Source organism: Molossus molossus, unplaced genomic scaffold (assembly GCF_014108415.1).
Source record: "Molossus molossus isolate mMolMol1 unplaced genomic scaffold, mMolMol1.p scaffold_m16_p_3, whole genome shotgun sequence".
NCBI lineage: Eukaryota > Metazoa > Chordata > Mammalia > Chiroptera > Molossidae > Molossus > Molossus molossus.
In genome coordinates, this window is record NW_023425366.1 from 53,886,904 (window position 1) to 53,903,905 (window position 17,002).

General features: G+C 38.9%; 2 protein-coding genes across 2 annotated transcripts in view; one reads left to right on the forward strand and one right to left on the reverse strand.

Moving 5' to 3' along the window:
- The window catches only part of MTX3 (metaxin 3), a 760,898-nt gene that overhangs the window by 148,221 nt on the left and 595,675 nt on the right, over positions 1-17,002 (reverse strand). The window lies entirely within an intron of this gene.
- Positions 2,661-17,002, forward strand: part of JMY (junction mediating and regulatory protein, p53 cofactor) — a 79,381-nt gene continuing 65,039 nt past the window's right edge. The window contains exon 1 of the mRNA XM_036279079.1: positions 2,661-3,716. Coding sequence (XP_036134972.1) covers positions 2,676-3,716 — 1,041 coding nt within the window. The 5' untranslated portion in view covers positions 2,661-2,675. The remainder of the gene's footprint in view (positions 3,717-17,002) is intronic.

A 17,002-nucleotide genomic window follows, 5' to 3' on the forward strand; every position in this document is an offset into this window, starting at 1 on the left:
AGATTACCTAACAATCCAGTTTAAAAAAATTCAAACATCATCATTTTCAAGTCCTTTCAAAGCGAGTATGGTGTATGTGGTTTTTCTGTAGCTTTACTTATTCCCAGGGAGTAATTTATACACTCAGAGATCTTGCTTGACAAAACAGACCTAAATAAAGAATGGTAGAGTACTACAGTAGCCCGCCATGGGAATTTTGGTTTGTTTCTTTTCATTTCTATTGTAACAATTACTAAGATAGAGGAAACAAGAACCATCAAAACAACCCTTTTGACAAAACACAGTAGCCAGATTATTGGAGAAAAATATTTAACACCTGTATGACCACCAACCCATTTTCTTTAGCACTACTGTGATAAGACATAATTTTATATCTGTAGATAAATACTGCAATACATGTAAGTAAAAAAAATATTCCCCATAAACATATTATTTTATTGTTCATTCTTATTCATACTTATCTATAATGTAGTACAAGAAGAAACCTAGTGATCATTTTATGACTTTTTATCAGAAAAACTTTTAGGAGTAACTTTTTAGCAGAAAAGATGAAAACATTTTCTATAATGTGTTATTGTTGGCTTAGATGGTGATAGATTTGCGATAAATTTTCTTTCTTACTACCTTTCGAAAGATGTATCTCTGATTTGCAATTGAGAGTTGGCACTTCAGTTACAAGCTTTGAAAATGTGTGGTTCCACATAAAGAACTGCAAAAAGGTTTAAAAACCAGTTCTGTTCCCTTTTTGTTCATCCTGCCCAAAGTGCCCCCCGCCTTTTTTTTTTTTGTCAAGGCAGATCTATAGGTCTAAAATGTCCTGCTGAGCCCTGGCCGGTTTGGCTCAGTGGTTAGAGCGTCGGCCTGCGGTCCCGAGAGACCCGGGTTCGGTTCCCGCTAAGGGCACGTACCTCGGTTGCAGTTTGTCCCTGGCCCTGGTTGGTCGTGCGGGTGGCAGCCACTCGATGTGTCCCTTTCACGTCGATATTTCTCTCTCTCTCTCTCTTCCTCTCTCTCCCTCCCTCTCTATCTGAACAAAAAATGTCCTCGGGTGAGGATAAAAAAATAAAATAAAATAAAATAAAATGTCCTGCTGAGTGACAGGGCTAAAACTTTGGCTGTTTAGTAAGATGTCAGGACAATGCTGAAGCAAAAGTAAGTGTAGCTGACAATGCATGATTAATTCAAATGGTTTTGCATATGTTTTTGAAATACGTATAAAAGTATAAGAACAAATTCTCATACTTTGCTGTGGATGCGGAATTGGACAAGAATAGGAAAAAGAATGCCAATAACATAAACTGGATTATAAGATCCATTAGGAAATTTTAATGTGTTTCATCATAGTTCAGTATGAACAGTAGAATTCTTCAGATTTACATTATTATTATTATTATTTTGCATGTGCATTCTGGGAACTCTGATAATTGAATACAACTCCAAAAGGCCTCAAACCAGTGATCTCAAAATAAGGTTCACAGAACTACACAATGATGAAACCTGAAGCAATAAAAACATGGCTAAACTCAAATGTAAACGTTCATACTATTGGGACACGACTGAAATTTCGTTTAATTTTATTGACTTGGAATTTTACTGGGTTGTCTCTGGACACTACTCTTTCATATATTAAATTGTGTCCCAAGGGTGTTAGAATAGAATCCAACAGTCTTGGAGAACCCAAAAAGTTCAGCACATGATTCGAATGTTCCGGGGTATTGCACTTCTGAATATGGGACTTCTCCATCTCGACCCCCTCCCACGTCCCCCGGAGGGAATGGAGGCGAACTTACATTTGAGGGCCCCTTTGAATGACTGGAGTTCGAAAAGTCTCAGTTCCTCAGCCTTTGTTCTTTTTATCCCCGGGGTTCGGAGGCCACCTGGCCCACGAGACACACCTGTCACTCTCAACCCTCATACCCGGCAGCCTTCGAGTCGCCGGCTCCAGGCTGTGGGAGTAGGAGATAGAGCGGACCTAAGCTGAGAGCCCGGAGCGCGGTTGCTCGCGGGAGGGGCGGGGAGACGCCGAGGGGCGGTGCCGGCGCGCGCGGGCGGGATGTGCGCGCCGCCGCCGCCGCCGCGTCACCAGCGTGCGGCACGTGCCGGTGTTTACGTCCCTCGTGGAGCCGCCGACGTCAGCAGCCGAATGGTAACATTGTGGCGATACTGAAGCTCAGAGTTTAGGGGACGCATCCATCCGTCAAGCGGCTCCGCGCGGTCGGGAAGAGGAGGAGGGGCGGGGAGATCGGCCGGGGCGAACGGCGGAGACTTACACACCGCCGGCCCCAATCGCCCACCGGCCTGCCGGGCCCCCGGGACCCGCGTATTACCTCCAGAGCTCCACAGACGCAGCACCGCGGCCTCGCGCGGGGGGCGGCTGGGGCGGGCGCGGGGCGCTGCCGCAGCGCGGGGCTTGTAAACAGATCCGGCCGCACGTGACCATGTGAACTACCTGCTGCAGGGACGCGTATTGTCTGTCCAGCAAGCCGCTCCACAAAGCAGCGCGGCGGGTCTGAATGCGGAGGGACGGGCGAGCAAGCGAGGAGAGCCGGCTGGGACGCTAAGATGGCTGAAGGCGCCCGGCGAGGGTGAGCGGGGGGCGCGGCGCAGCGAGCCAGTGAGCCCTCGGGCGGGTAGGACTAGCGTCGCCTCCCCCGCGGCCTGGCGCGGGAGCCACCATGTCGTTCGCACTGGAGGAGACGCTCGAATCGGACTGGGTGGCTGTGCGGCCCCATGTGTTCGACGAGCGCGAGAAACACAAGTTCGTCTTTATTGTGGCCTGGAACGAGATTGAGGGCAAGTTTGCCATAACCTGCCACAACCGGACGGCCCAGAGGCAGAGGAGCGGCTCCCGGGAGCAGGCGGGGACGCGAGGGGGCACCGAGTCTGGTACAGCCGCGTCCGACGGGACCCGCGGGCCAGGTAGCTCCGCGGGCAAGGGGCGGCCGGAGGCCACTGTTGCTGCGACTCTGGGGAGGAGCCCTGGACCCCGGAGGAGCCCGGCCTGGGCAGAAGGCGGCTCTCCGCGGAGCGCGCGCAGCCTTCGGGGGGACTCGCTGCCGCGGAGTTCACCCGGCAAAGGGTCGGAGAGCCCTCTCAGGAGCCCGGTGCGGGCCAAGTCCACCCCGGTCCGGAAGGGATCTGAAGGCAGAGATGTGGCGGGGGCCGCCGCTGCGGCAGCCCCGCCAGTGCCCAGGGAGGCCCCGGTGTCCTCGGTGCGGGTAGTGAGCGCCTGCGGGGCGGTCTCCGAGGAGATCGAGGTGCTGGAAATAGTGAGGGAGGACGAAGCGGCTCCGGTGTCCCTGGCACTCTCGGACGCGGAGCAGCAGCCACTCGCCACTGAGCTGGAGTCCGCGGCCGAGGAATGCAGCTGGGCCGGGCTCTTCTCCTTCCAGGATCTGCGTGCTGTGCACCAGCAGCTGTGCTCCGTGAACTCGCAGCTGGAGCCGTGCCTGCCCATCTTCCCCGAGGAGCCCTCGGGTATGTGGACCGTGCTGTTTGGGGGCGCCCCGGAGATGACCGAGCAGGAGATCGACACTCTGTGTTATCAGCTCCAGGTCTACCTGGGCCACGGCCTGGACACCTGCGGTTGGAAAATTCTCTCCCAGGTACTCTTCACTGAGACCGACGACCCTGAGGAGTATTACGAAAGCCTTAGTGAGCTGCGGCAGAAGGGCTACGAAGAAGTGCTTCAGCGGGCCCGGAAGCGCATCCAGGAGGTAAGTTTGGGCTTCAGTCATTTTCCTTACTCATTACCAAAGGCTGGAGCCTTGGTCTAGGTTGTGTACATTTGGGACGGTTTGTTTGTTTGTTTTCTAGACGAGGGAAAAGGCAGACGATGGGTTACTCTGACCTGTCTCCTTCATTCCTTTCAGTGGTAGGAAAACTGGCTTTCCTAAATTGGCCCTCTGAAGGACCTTTGATAAGTCTTTAGATACCACCCCCATTAATCATATTAGTTCTTTATAATAAGTGCTCTATTTACCTACTGCCACTAAGATTAAAGCCACTTTGAAAACAGGCGGCCTGTAAATGTAAGCGAAGTGAGCGTTTCTCTTTGCCCTTAAAGCTCTTTCTAGCAGTATGCCCAGGTAATAATCCTGGTGTCATTTCTTGGTGTCATGCTCATTTACTGAAAATAGATTGTTTTATGGAGCAAAGTTGGTCTGTTTTTACCTCCATATGTTGTTTGGCAACTTAGGCACATTTTACATTCGTTGTCCTCCAAATAAGAAGTCTGTCCAAATGAAAAAGCACCAAGTGACAATTGGATGCAAATGTATTCTTTTAAAGGTTTTATACACACTGTAGGACTATCTCAAGTCTTTACAGAGGATTCATGTTTCACTGTTTTAAGGAGAAAAAAAATTTCCTGGGCAGAAATGTTTAGTATATTTTTGTACTTAGTAGTGCAGTATACTGCAGTATGGGGAAAAGGTTGGAATAGGTGTACATTGGGAGCTCTACAGTGTGTAAGATATATATAATTTGAGGTCATGCCTACTTAACAGTTTCTGAAAGAACTTCACTGAAAAAGTATTTACCTAGTTTCCTCCAGTGGACACTAAAAGATACTTTTCTCAGAGCTATTTATTTTTAGTATCAGTACCAGTTGAGGTTGACTTGGGGTTATGAAATGACCCTTTTTGTGGTGTTTATATTTCTGACATTGTGTTATCTTCTTTGCTAGACTTGAGGATTTAGGAAATAACTCTTTCTCACCTTTTCCCACAGTGCTGTCTTACAACTTCCTGAATCGAGGTTTTCACTCCTTCCTATTAGTTTCTTTTATGCTAAACATCACCCACCTGTAACATGATCCCAGAGTTCCAGGGTTTTTATTTCTTTTGGTATCATCTTTCTGGAGTCTCTTCTACTTTATATTGTTTTTTAGAAGGAAGTGACAGAAATCTTAAATGGCCACATATATTCTCTTTAGAGTTTTGCAAATATTGACCTGTATTTAATTGAAATTGCAAAGACAAACTTAGTACTTATTTCTCTTACTCCATTTACAGATATATATTATACTGTTTAAAAATGACTGTATTTTTTAGTCCCTATGTCATATAAGCATGTCTGGTTTTAATTGTGTTGATACTCAGAAAAAGTAATTTTGTCTGTTTTTTTGAAAATTCAAATTGGGTAAAAAAAAATGAGAGCTGCCAAAAGTATAGTTAATTACCGTTTTCTAGAACTCTTTCATTGGGGTTGAGTTACAGTTTTAAAAAATATTTTTTACTAACTAAGATTATATTGACCATAATATTTTATTCTCTTTACCAGAGAAAATTTTTTAACTTTTAAAGAGGATTTGTGTTTTGGGAAACACCTTAAAATAAATAAAATTTATTATAAATTCATTAAATACACAAACTTTAGGTGCTTCATTTATTTGACTTGAACAGTGTTTAAAAAATAGCTGTCAAGGAAATAAACAGGTTCAGTTATTCTGCCCACCCTGATTTCTACTGGGAGGTTCTGTTGAAATTATGAGGCTCTGTGGAGGGAAAGAGTGGTGTGATTAATTAGTGATGTCTGCCATTGGCATGATAAGGGGAGGTAGTGTGTATAACACATCTGCCATGTATTTTTTTGTTGTTGTTCCCCAGCTGTTTAAATTCTTTGTTGTCTTAATAGGTTGCTGTAACTTTTTTTATTTTGGTAGGTAAAATCTTTATAGAGCATGCCATTTTTGTATTATTGATTTTATTGAGTTTGGTGATTACAGCTAATTCATTGTTTTTGTATTCTAATTTTCAAGTTGACCTAACTTGTGAAATTGGCTATAGTTTTTCAAGCTAGGTGTATTTGGTAAATCAAACACATTCTGTGATATAGGTTGCTTAGAAAATTTAGTAATTTGGTCATGTTTTTCCTTTAATTTCGATGAACCTATTTTCTGGTCTTTTTTTCCTACAGAATTTCTTTTCCTAGCCATTTAAAGACCACACCTGTTTTTATTCAAAATGGTCAGTAAGTTGTTAAAAGGATTTTTCTTTTCTTTTTTTTAATAGAACAGACTGTGCAAATAGATTGTAAACTTCTCAAGGTCACTAGCCTTGATAATATCTTGGAATTCTCTTCTTTGCCACCTCCTAGTTAGTTCATGGCCACACATCTTGTGAGCACTCTTAATACTGGTGGACAAAGGACACCAGAGTTTGTTTTAAATTGCTAGAATTTAAAGGGTTTGGAAGAAGTGTTCTTTTAATGTAAAGTTGTAGGTAAATACATTTTTATAAAATGATAAATGTAAATTACTCAAGGAACCATGGTATTGAAAAACGAGGAGAAAAATCTCTCAAAACTGCAAATGACTTTCTTAATAAGAGGTCTTTATCTGGTGTTGGTGATTCCCTATAAAATGAGGGGAACTATATATGGACTTTAATGGGCATGTAAACTTTTATATGCACTGGTGTGTTTGCATTTTTGGAGAAAAAGGCTTTTATCAAACTCTTAATGGTGTTTTTTCAAAAATAGCTTTAAAACCACAATTGTAAATTACTTGCTTTATGAATTAGCACCTTTATGAATTAGTCTGGTGTGCTTTGTAAACTCTATTGGAGTTTAATTTTTAAAATACACCTATTATTAAATATGGGTTATAAGAAGTACTCTTATGTCCTTGTCTTGTGAAGTACTGAAGAATTAAACCTTAAGTTTTTTCCTGAAAGTTTTTGTTAAATGATTCACAAATTTGGTCATCTGACTGGAAATAATAGTTTGGGAGAAGCTATAATTTATACAATACTGAGAACTTATCTTTAGATTACATAAGAATTGTATACTACTTAGATTCAATCTTGAATACAAATGAAATGTGAAATGTCTTGGACTTTTACAAGGAATTGCTGTAAGTAAAGCTATTTATATAGCAAGCACTCAATCTCTGAATGAATCAAATGCCACCAAGGTACCTTGGAATGGTTTCAGCAGGAGCCCTGGTTGTTGGTCAGAGCTGGGGATTATATTATAGTGTGTGTGTGTGTGTGTGTGTTGTGTGTGTGTGTGTGCATATGGGTGGCCCATACCTTGGCTTACCTTTGATGACTTAGGTTTTGTAAATAATGGTTTCTGTGTAAGGATAATTATTCTTGAAATTATTATTTGTGGTCCTTTAGATAATAAAACTTAATAACTATGATGGTAGGCTTTATTAAGATCTATAAATCATTGTTCACTTTGGAATTTATTATGTTTGTAAAACTGTCCTCAATTCTAACTTCTTTCCAGTTGAAACCACTGTTTGAGAGCAGCATGTGTTTTCAAAAGTAGCCATCCATGTAAGGCACACAGTAACCAGAGCCTACCTTGGAGGTTTGGAGTCAGAAAGACCTGAATTCAAATATGGACTTAACACTTCTGTGACCTGCTTAGTTATTTAAACTCTTAAAACAGGGAAATGGAAAAAATATCTTAAGATTTAATTAAAACAGTATGAAAAAGTGCCTGGCACTTATAAAGGAGACTTCCAAGAAGTGTTAATGGTCTCTCTTGTGTAATAAGGATTCTCCAGAGTTTTCAACTCAATTCTTCTTTCAGAGAATAAAACTAATTTATTGGCTCCTTAGGTACTCGGTACTTCATATTACCTATCTACTTACATCCTCCCTACTATCTTTTGAGCTAAGTGGTATGGGCTGTTTTGTTTTTACCTATTTTGCTGAAGCAGAAGTTGAAACTTAAAGATGTTACACATATTTGGTCCATGCTAAACAGCTTAGGAGTGACCAAACTCAGATTCAAACCTAGATTCATCTTACTCCAAATGTGTGCCTTTTCTGCCATGCTTAGTTTTCCTGAAGACATTAGAAGGGATACCAGTCTCCACTACTGAGAGTAGAAGAGTGTCAATATTTATAAATTGTAGTAAGTTCAATAATGACTTTTAACTTAAGATAACTCATTTGTTTTATTTCAAATTAATTATGATAGGCATGGTGTAGGGCAGAGTCTGCATGTTGTATTTTAGAAGGAGTTTGCCTAGGGGTGCAAGGATGGATTTATGTTAAGACAAGAGGGCCCAATCACTGTTTTCCTTTGTATCTATTTTTTTTTAATATGTTTTTTAAAATTACTAATTTTAGGGAGAGAGAGAAAGCAAATATCAATGGGCTGTCTCCTGCATGCCCCCTACTCGGGATCATGCCCAAAACCTAGGCATGTGCCCTGAGTAGGAATTGAAATGGTGACCCCTTGGTGCATGGGATGACACTCAACCAACTGAGCCACACCAGCCAGGGCTTCCTTTGTATCATAAAATGACTCAGCTATAAACAACTCCTGACTTCTGAGGTTATTTAAAAGAAGGAGCAAGGAGCTCTAAGAAGACTACTTAGCACTTCTCTTCCCAATTATGATTTTACTAAGTTTTCTGGAAAACTAAAACTAGTTAAAAAAACTCCGGAGACCTGCTGAAACCCCAACTATATACATTAGAGAAATGGCAGTCTTTTAGGAGCCCTAGGATGTGGTCTTTTATTGGACCAGTGAACCATGACCCATGATTAAGTAGGTACAAATAGTAAAAGCAGGCCAGGGAAGGACATAATGTAGTTACATTGGAGAGAGCTGTTCTGCCTGTATATTCCCATAAAAATAGTGCAAACTGCTGTCTTACTATAAAACACAGTTAAAGAATAATGAAGCCAAGTAAGTTTTGTGGGACTCTTGAGAGTTATGATAAAAGACCTAAAAGCTGGAAGCTGTTAGAATAATGACTTAGATACTAATCATTTTCTTCAGTCCTGTGCTCAAATAAACTTTTGGCCATTTTTCATGTCACTGAAAAAAGAGATAAGTATAGAAGAAGAAAAAAAGATGAATGTATGCCTCTAGGTTAGCACTTCTGTAAAGCAGAAACATGGAGGCTGGTGACAGGATGGCAGTTTTCCTGATAACTAATTTATGTAGTGGTTTTTTTGCTTGCCGTTTACCACCACCTGATGCCCAGTCCACCAGACATTTCACAGACATGAAATCAGGCCTGTTTCCTCCTTGCTAAAAAAGGTCAAGTTGGACAGACACTTAAGCAATGTGAGTACAAGGGTGTGTGTGTGTGCGCGTGCGCGCATATGTGTGTTTTGAAGGGAGAAGGTGAGAGGTTTAGTTTGTTGAATATAATGGCTGTATGTTTGAACTAGCAATCTTGACTCCCCAAATGTTCATATAACTTGAATTAATCAGCCTCTCACTGTTCTCCATTGCTGCTTTATTTGACCTTTCATTGACTGTAGAATATTTATTGGAAGTGGGACTCTAAAGCACAAGGTGACCTTCCATACATAGATGGTTAAAAGTGTGCCTGCTTATTGTTTTTTGTAATGGGAAGTTTCTTATGGCTTCTTTTACTCTTTAATAGGCCAGAATCTTCTCCCTCTGAATCTGACCTATTCCCTCAGTTGTTCATAGGAGAAAAATTAAGTTGCAAGGGTAAGATGCATAGGCAGCAAAGACTCAATATTAATTGTTGGTTTTTTTTTGTGTTTTTTTTTTGGTTGGTGGAGATGGTAAAGTTCATTTGGCTTTTCAAGGTTCGTATAGGGGACTGTAAATACCAAGTAGCCTTAACACAGTATCTAAGTTATTAAAACCAGAGAAGGATTCATTCAGCAAAAAAGCTAGAAAATTTTGTGTTTTCTTAAATGTAGGGAATTGGCTTTTTATGTTTTTCCTTGAATTTTAAATTTTATATGGTCACAATTGTATATAATAGACTCTATTCAGATTGTAATGAGAGGGTTGTTTAGAATAGGCTATGAAATAAAAATTCGTCTGATGGGCTAGACATTTTATACAGAAGAATGGTCTTAAGAATAAATGTATGAAGTTCCTTTAATAATTTGGAATTTTATTTGCAACTTTGATGTTAAAGAGGATGGCTTAGGGTTTAGTTTATTCAACAAATAGTTCCTTCAAGTAATGTAGGCACTGGGAGAAGACAGTGATAAATAAGAATGGTTATTTTCTTTGTGAAAATAAAATTGGTTATCAGGTCATCCTGATGATAGGAATTAGTTGAGGCAGGACATTAATTAGTGCTTAGTGGAAAGAAAATTATTGGACATGGCTCAGGAAAAATCTGTGTTTTTGTCCGAATTCTGATACTAGTTGCTTGGTCTTAGGTTGTCACTTATCATCCTCTGGCTTTAGTTTCTTGTTTGTAAAGTGAAGTTAGAGTGTCCTTTAAAGGCTTTTAGTGTAGTTTCTAGGTACAGTGTGGCAAGGGTTGGGAATTGAGCCACTTGTTTTATGTGTGTGTGTCTAGCTGTAGGTCTCCCTGCAATAATGTGACGGCAAGTCATAGCACTTCTAATATTGCTAGAGCTTTTAGGCTTTAAAAAAACCCAAATTCACTTTTTTTTTTTTTAATCCTCACCCAAGCACACTTTTGCATTTATCCTCAGATAGAGCGGGAGGGAGAAAAGGAGGAAGAGAGAGAAACATCTATGTGAGAGAGATACACCGACTGGTTGCCGCCCACATGACCCCAACTGGGGCCAGGGACAAACTGCAGCTGAGGTATATGCCCCTAGTGAGAACTAAACCCAGGACTCTCAAACCGCTGAGCCAAACCGGTCAGGGCCCTGATTCACTTTTTGGATGCAGAGGGCATTAGAAGAGGGCAGGAATACTGTTTCTTCCTATTTTTGTGTTTGTATTCTTGTCCTCACTTTGTTCCTTAGCTGTACTTGAAGTTTTTGTATGTGCTTTTCCCTATGGTTTCAGTATTAAAACTGCTTTCCCCATCAGTTTTTGATAACTTGTTGAAGTTATACTAACGATGAATGTTTAAAAAAGTTTTTTTAAATCCTCAACCCAAGGATATGTTTTTATTGATTTTGGAGAGAGGGAGAGAGAGAAACATCTATGTGAGTGAGAAACATCAGTCAGTTACCTCCTATAAATGCCCCAACTGGGGATTGAACCTGCAACCTGGGTATGTGCCCTGACCAGGAATCAAACCCTCGGCCCTTCAGTGCACTGGATGATGCTCCAACCAACTGAGCCAGGGCTAATAATGAACGTTTAATTATTAAAATTATTTCTCTAAGCCTTTCTTCTTCACCTTCCCATCCAGGCTCTAGTTTTCAGTAGTCATGATAAATAACCTTTATTGAATGCTTCCTGTGGGTCAAGCACTGTGGGGAGGTCTTTAAATATATTATTTCAGTTAGCATGTAAATAGAAGTTAAGAGATAGAGTTCAAGTGAGTTTGAATCCTGGCTTCTCTACTCAATCAATAGCTTTGTGAATTTGGACCTACCTAATTCTCTTAGTGCCTTAGCTTCCTCATCTGTAAAGTGAGGAGAATAAATAATACTGCTGCTTCATAGAGTGATTTAAAAATAGGTTTTATGTAAAGTACCTAGAATAGTAATGCTTGGTAAATATTAACTCTTAATTATAGTAATCTTCATATCAACCTAAGAGGTAAGGATTTCGCAGTAGAGGAAATGGGTTCAAAGAGATTAGATAAATTTGCCTAAGATAACATATCTAGTATATAGAACCTGATTCAAATCCAAGCCTAACACATTCCCACCTGCTTTCTTAACCATTGGATTGTCTTTATCTCTGAAGAAAGAGAGTGAGGCTGATAAAATTAACCATTGTCAAACTGAAGTGCATGGTCAATGTCTCATCACTGGACAAAAACATTTAAAAGGACTGTCTGATGACTGTTTTTGATAAACGTTGATTATGTACATATACTGTAATCAACAATGTTGTCTGTGATTAGAGAACCTTGTAGTTCCAAAGAAGGCTAATTTAAATTTGCGCCTACATGTATGATATATAAAGCTCTAATGTGAGACAATGTATCTGTCTTTCTTATATAGACTTATTTATAAAAATATAATTTTTCTATAACCACAGAAAGAATAAATGTTATACTGATGTTTATTCTACTGTAAATTCTATTTTATATTAACCTTGCTAAGAGTAAGTTGGTTTGGACTGTATGATAAATTTTCTTTAAAGTAAGACATATCTATGAAGATTTTTTAAGGAAAATTATTTTCTCCCCAAAACATTTCTGAACACATTTTCCCCCTACAGTAGAACTAGGGCATTTGGTATATTCTAAGCTAAAATCTACCTCTTCCTTCTCACTATTTATTCCCATTTTAAGTAATTAGCGCATAACATAAAATAGTTAATATTATCTTCCCCTTCCCCTCATAACATTACTAAATAATTGGCTAAATTTTTTCTGGCTAGGTGGGAGAGGAAGGCAGTTAAGGATGTTAACTTGTCTTGTTTTTATTTGGAAAAATTGCCTCTGTTTTTCTTTTTTCTTTCATATTAGGTCATGTGAATTTTGGTATAGGGGTTGCTAAATGAAAATGAAAAGGTTATGACAGGTAGGGTTAAAGAAATGAAGGATTAAGAGAGAAAGGGGGCTAGGATTAACTTTAGAGGAGCAGTATTTAAACTTGAAAAAGTTCATGGGAATAAATAACATTCATTATTTTAGTAAAAGGAAATTATATGCTAGCTCACAGTGAAGCCTCTCTGGATGCTTGTAAATAGTGTGTATAAAGTCTCTGGCTCCCTGGAGGGCCTTGGGGTTGGTTCTTAAACAGGTTTTACTCTATACATTGAGCCTTGTGAGATCTAAAACTTGAAATGAGACTGTTTCATTTATTCTTTTTAATTGAACTTGCTTTTCTTTTAAGTGCTGGCATTTCTGACCAGTATTTTACTTTGTTTTGTTTTTCTGACCAGTATTTTAATACTTGCTCTTGAAAATGTTGTATTCTAATATTTTTCATTGTACTTGTACAAGTTTACCTCTACTCTGGATAGTCATATTTGTGAGTTGTGTAGTTAAGAAGTCCAACCATCACTTAAAATCTTGTCTTTATGGGAAATAAAAATAACACAAATGTGCCTTTACAATACACCATGTTTAACAATCAACTTTTTTATTCATCTTTATTTATTTAGTATGTTTCACAAAGGATTCAGAATTTTATTTCTTATGAAGAGAATTTAGGTATTTGCATATATGCTGTTTTTTTTTTTTTACAAGTCAATTTATTTGAAAATTACCATTCATGTTTGGTTGGGAAGAAGTGGGAAATTAATCTGGTTTAAAATAATTGGGCATACCTTTGGTGTTTTCTTTATTATTATAAATGATGTAATTAATTTTATTCCATAGTGGATTTTGTAAGTGTTCTTATTACAGGAAGGTCAAGCACTTTGGTGTACAGGGTCTAGATGGTTAATGTAGATTTTGCTTATTTTTCCTCTGAATTATATATATAAATATAGGATGCCCACCTGGTGTGGCTCAGTGGTTGAGCGTTGACCCACGCACCAAGAGGTCACCAGTTCAATTCCCAGTCGGGGCACATGCCCAGGTTGTAGGCCTGATCCCCAGTGGGGGGCATGTAGGAGGAGGCCAGTCAGTGTTCTCTCTCATCAATATTTCTCTCTCCCTCTCCCTTCCTTTCTCTAAAAGAAAAAAAAGAAGAAGAAGAAAAAAAATTAAAAGAAGATAGAAAAGATTCAAAACTAAAATAAATAAATATAGGTTAGTTGGCTAGCTAAACCAGTCTCATAATGTTCACTTTCTGAAATGTGAAGCCATTTGTATAAAATATGTGCCAAGCTTACCCCAGTCTTTACAAAGAACAGCACTGTAATTGCAAGTGGTTTTTTCTGGAGATAATCCTAAACCCCCTTTCTAGCTTAATCACTTGAACACTGTATAGCAGGGCTGGATACACCGAAATATCTGTAGGGTCAAGTCTGTCAGAAATTCAGAGATCAGAGAAACCTTACGGCTCATGTCATTCATAAGTGCTGCCCTATGTTTTTCTCTTTATGGGAACTCCTCCTGCCCTTTAAAATACTCTAAGTCCCTTAGAGACAAAAATGGATTTTTTGTTGCTGTTTTCTAATGCCTCAAATCTCAAATCCTCCAGTGCTTCTTTACAGTAAGCTGTTCTTCGATCTGTTTTTTATAGTTGGTTTATGTACATGACATGTTTGCATATAGCTAACATTTTAACTAAAAGCATGTATTTCCCCAGGAGTAAAATGAAGTCAAATTTATCATTTATATATGAAGTAAAGACTCTGAAAATCCATTTTAAAAATATCGGAATGAGTCATTACTGTCAATAGCCCTTATACTTTCTAAAATTGGATTTCAGCATTAATAGATATTAACAAATAATGTGTAACATAGAAATAACATAAAAATGATTTAGAAGTTTTACAAAACAACAGAGTTGAGCAGTGTGCTTTGTGAATATGGAAAATTTGTATGACATTGGTCCTTACTAGTCTTTTGAGGAAACAAACCTGGTAGATCTAAGGGGAGGGGAGTTCCAGGGCCACAGACCCAGTTACTTTGCTAGGAAGGCCCTCTCCCTTCTGAGCCAGTGCTAGTCCTGAGTCACCCCTTTTCATAATTATGTGCATGTCTTAATAGCGTGATGACGATATTATTTTTGGATTATGTTGTTTCTTAAACATTTTCCTAATTAAGAAAAAAATAAGACATTCAGTCTTGGGTTTGACACATTAGAGATGGGAAGAAATTTATGAAACTGCACAAGAGAGTTTAGCTTCTAAATTTTATATCTAGGACTTCAAAAATTATTCCGAGATCTTCAAGGATCATAGCAGTCTTATAATCATGATGTCAGAGAAATGACCCTTGCAAACTCTGCTTGGCAAGGTACAGTATAGGGACTCCATAATTAAACACAGTAGGTATCTACCTGTCCTCCTATATTTGTAAATTTGTAAAATAAGTTGAATAGCACTAAGTGGCACAAGGTGGTTTCATAGTTTTCTGTGTTGCAGTGATTATAATAGCTTCATAAAATGTTTTTAAGTTATCACTGACTCCTTTAAGAACATGATAAAAGTTGTGGGCCCTTGCCCTAGAGAAATTTTGCAACAAGTAGAGCTTTGTTTCAGGAATCAATGATTGAGACCTCTTAGGTTAAGAGCCTAGTCTTGTCAGAATTAAATCAGGGAGGCAAAAAAAAGTATCCAGAGAGCAAAGTAACTTTCTAAAATTGCATGAGACATGTGTCAGCTTTTGTGCAGGAATAATTCCACTCTACTTTCTAGGCCCGTCCCCTCTTCCTCGTGCATCTCTATACTGTGCACCTTTATATTGTGTTGGTTGTACTTGGGCCCTTGTGAAATTCCATCATTTGCAGGCATAGTGTATTCTCATTCAAGTCCATCTACATCCTGACTCAGTTTGTGTCCATCAGTGACTCTTCTCGAATTCAGCAAATCTGCATTTTCCACATTTTAAATTCAGGCTTTTCCTATGCATCCCAAACATCAATAATCCCAAATAATCCAACTCTCTTTCCAATTTCTTCCTACTCTTTTTTTTATGTGCATTATTTATAGTTCCTTGCCCATTTTACAGTTTGTATGACCTGCAGATGTCAGCAGCTCAAGCTTATTTCTTGGATTTCTTCAGTTTGGGTTAGCAAAATAGAAAATTAAATTGTTGTTATAACAGGTTAATGGTTATATCTTTTTGCCAGTTGAATTATTTTATCATAGATTATAGGAAATGGTTTAGACTGAACAGTGTAATGCTTAGTAAACTGCATCTTTTGAAGTTTTCAAATGCATTTTTTAAATTTAAAATTACTTGCAAATACTTAGATTAAAATAGATTGCCAGCTGAAGCTATAATTGGTGTTAAGGTAAACTAATGGAAAAACATGAAACTTTATAGCAAAGAAGACAAATTAATAAATTAGCAGTGTTAGGCGAGATGCCTAAGGCTTCTCTGCAAGAGTATTAAGTTTAGTTGCTTCTTACTAGCTTTGTAAAGTACTCTTCTGTTTGAGGATAAAAGGCATGTGGGCAATAATATATAAATGTGTTATATTTGAATAGAATAACTGATTTTCTTTCTTGTTAATTATACATAGTTGTGTAGAGTGGAATTGTGACTTAATAAACATTTAGTGTGACTTGATGATTTGTATTGGCAGAAAATAGTGTCTAAAACTGTTTGGTGCATTACATTTACTTTAATGTCTCTGTAAGAAGAGCTCGAAGAAACCTAGTGTTTGAGGATTGTCTTACTGTTGAATCATGGCATTTGATTACTTATAAATGACTCTGGGAAACTTTATTATTGAGAAATGTTGCTACTGGTTTTTTTTTCTTTCTTTCTTCTCATTCTTTTAACAGTTCTGCTATTCCTCAGACATTATAGAAAATCATTGCAAAGAACCCTGACCAGTTTAGCTCAGCGGTTAGAGTGTCCGCTCTAGGACTGAAGGGTCGAGGGTTTGATTCCTGGTCAAGGGCACCTTCCTGGGTTGCAGGTTTGATCCTAACCTGGTGCAGGAGGCAACGGGTCGATGTGTGTGTCTCTCTCTCTAAAAAAGAAAAAAATCAACGGAAACAGATTCTCAGATAAAGATTAACAACAACAAAAATCATCATTGCAAAGAAAGTGTTCCATTTCCAAGTGGAAGAAAAAATAAAGGGCTCTGTGAAGGTATATTTTCTTATAAGAAGGGAGTTATTGCCTTTAAACTGTAAAAGGATAGTTGGTAATTTCATTGTAAGGACTATAATCATGGCTTTTTTTTTAGTTCTGTCCTTCATTAATCTGGTTATTATGTTTCTGATAGCTGTAGTTTTGAGGTGGTAAAGCTCTTTTGGAAGTGAGTCTCTTTGCCACTAGTTAGAATTAATTTCTGGGACTTGAGAAAAGTGTTGTCATTATAAATTGATCATTCACACAGCTGCTATTCTTTTCATAATCCTACTTTTCAACTGTAACATAGCTGATTCAACACAAGATTTGTCTTCTTATGAATAATAGGTAGGTGGGCACAGCGAGAGAAGCATGTATTATTTTCTTCTTATACCTTCTCTTTTGGAAAAGTTGTATGTGTAAATGAAAATACCTTTGTTTGTGGGGAGGTGGAGAAGGGATAGAGTATAAAACCTTTCTTAAGATGTACAGTTGGCCAACAGGCAC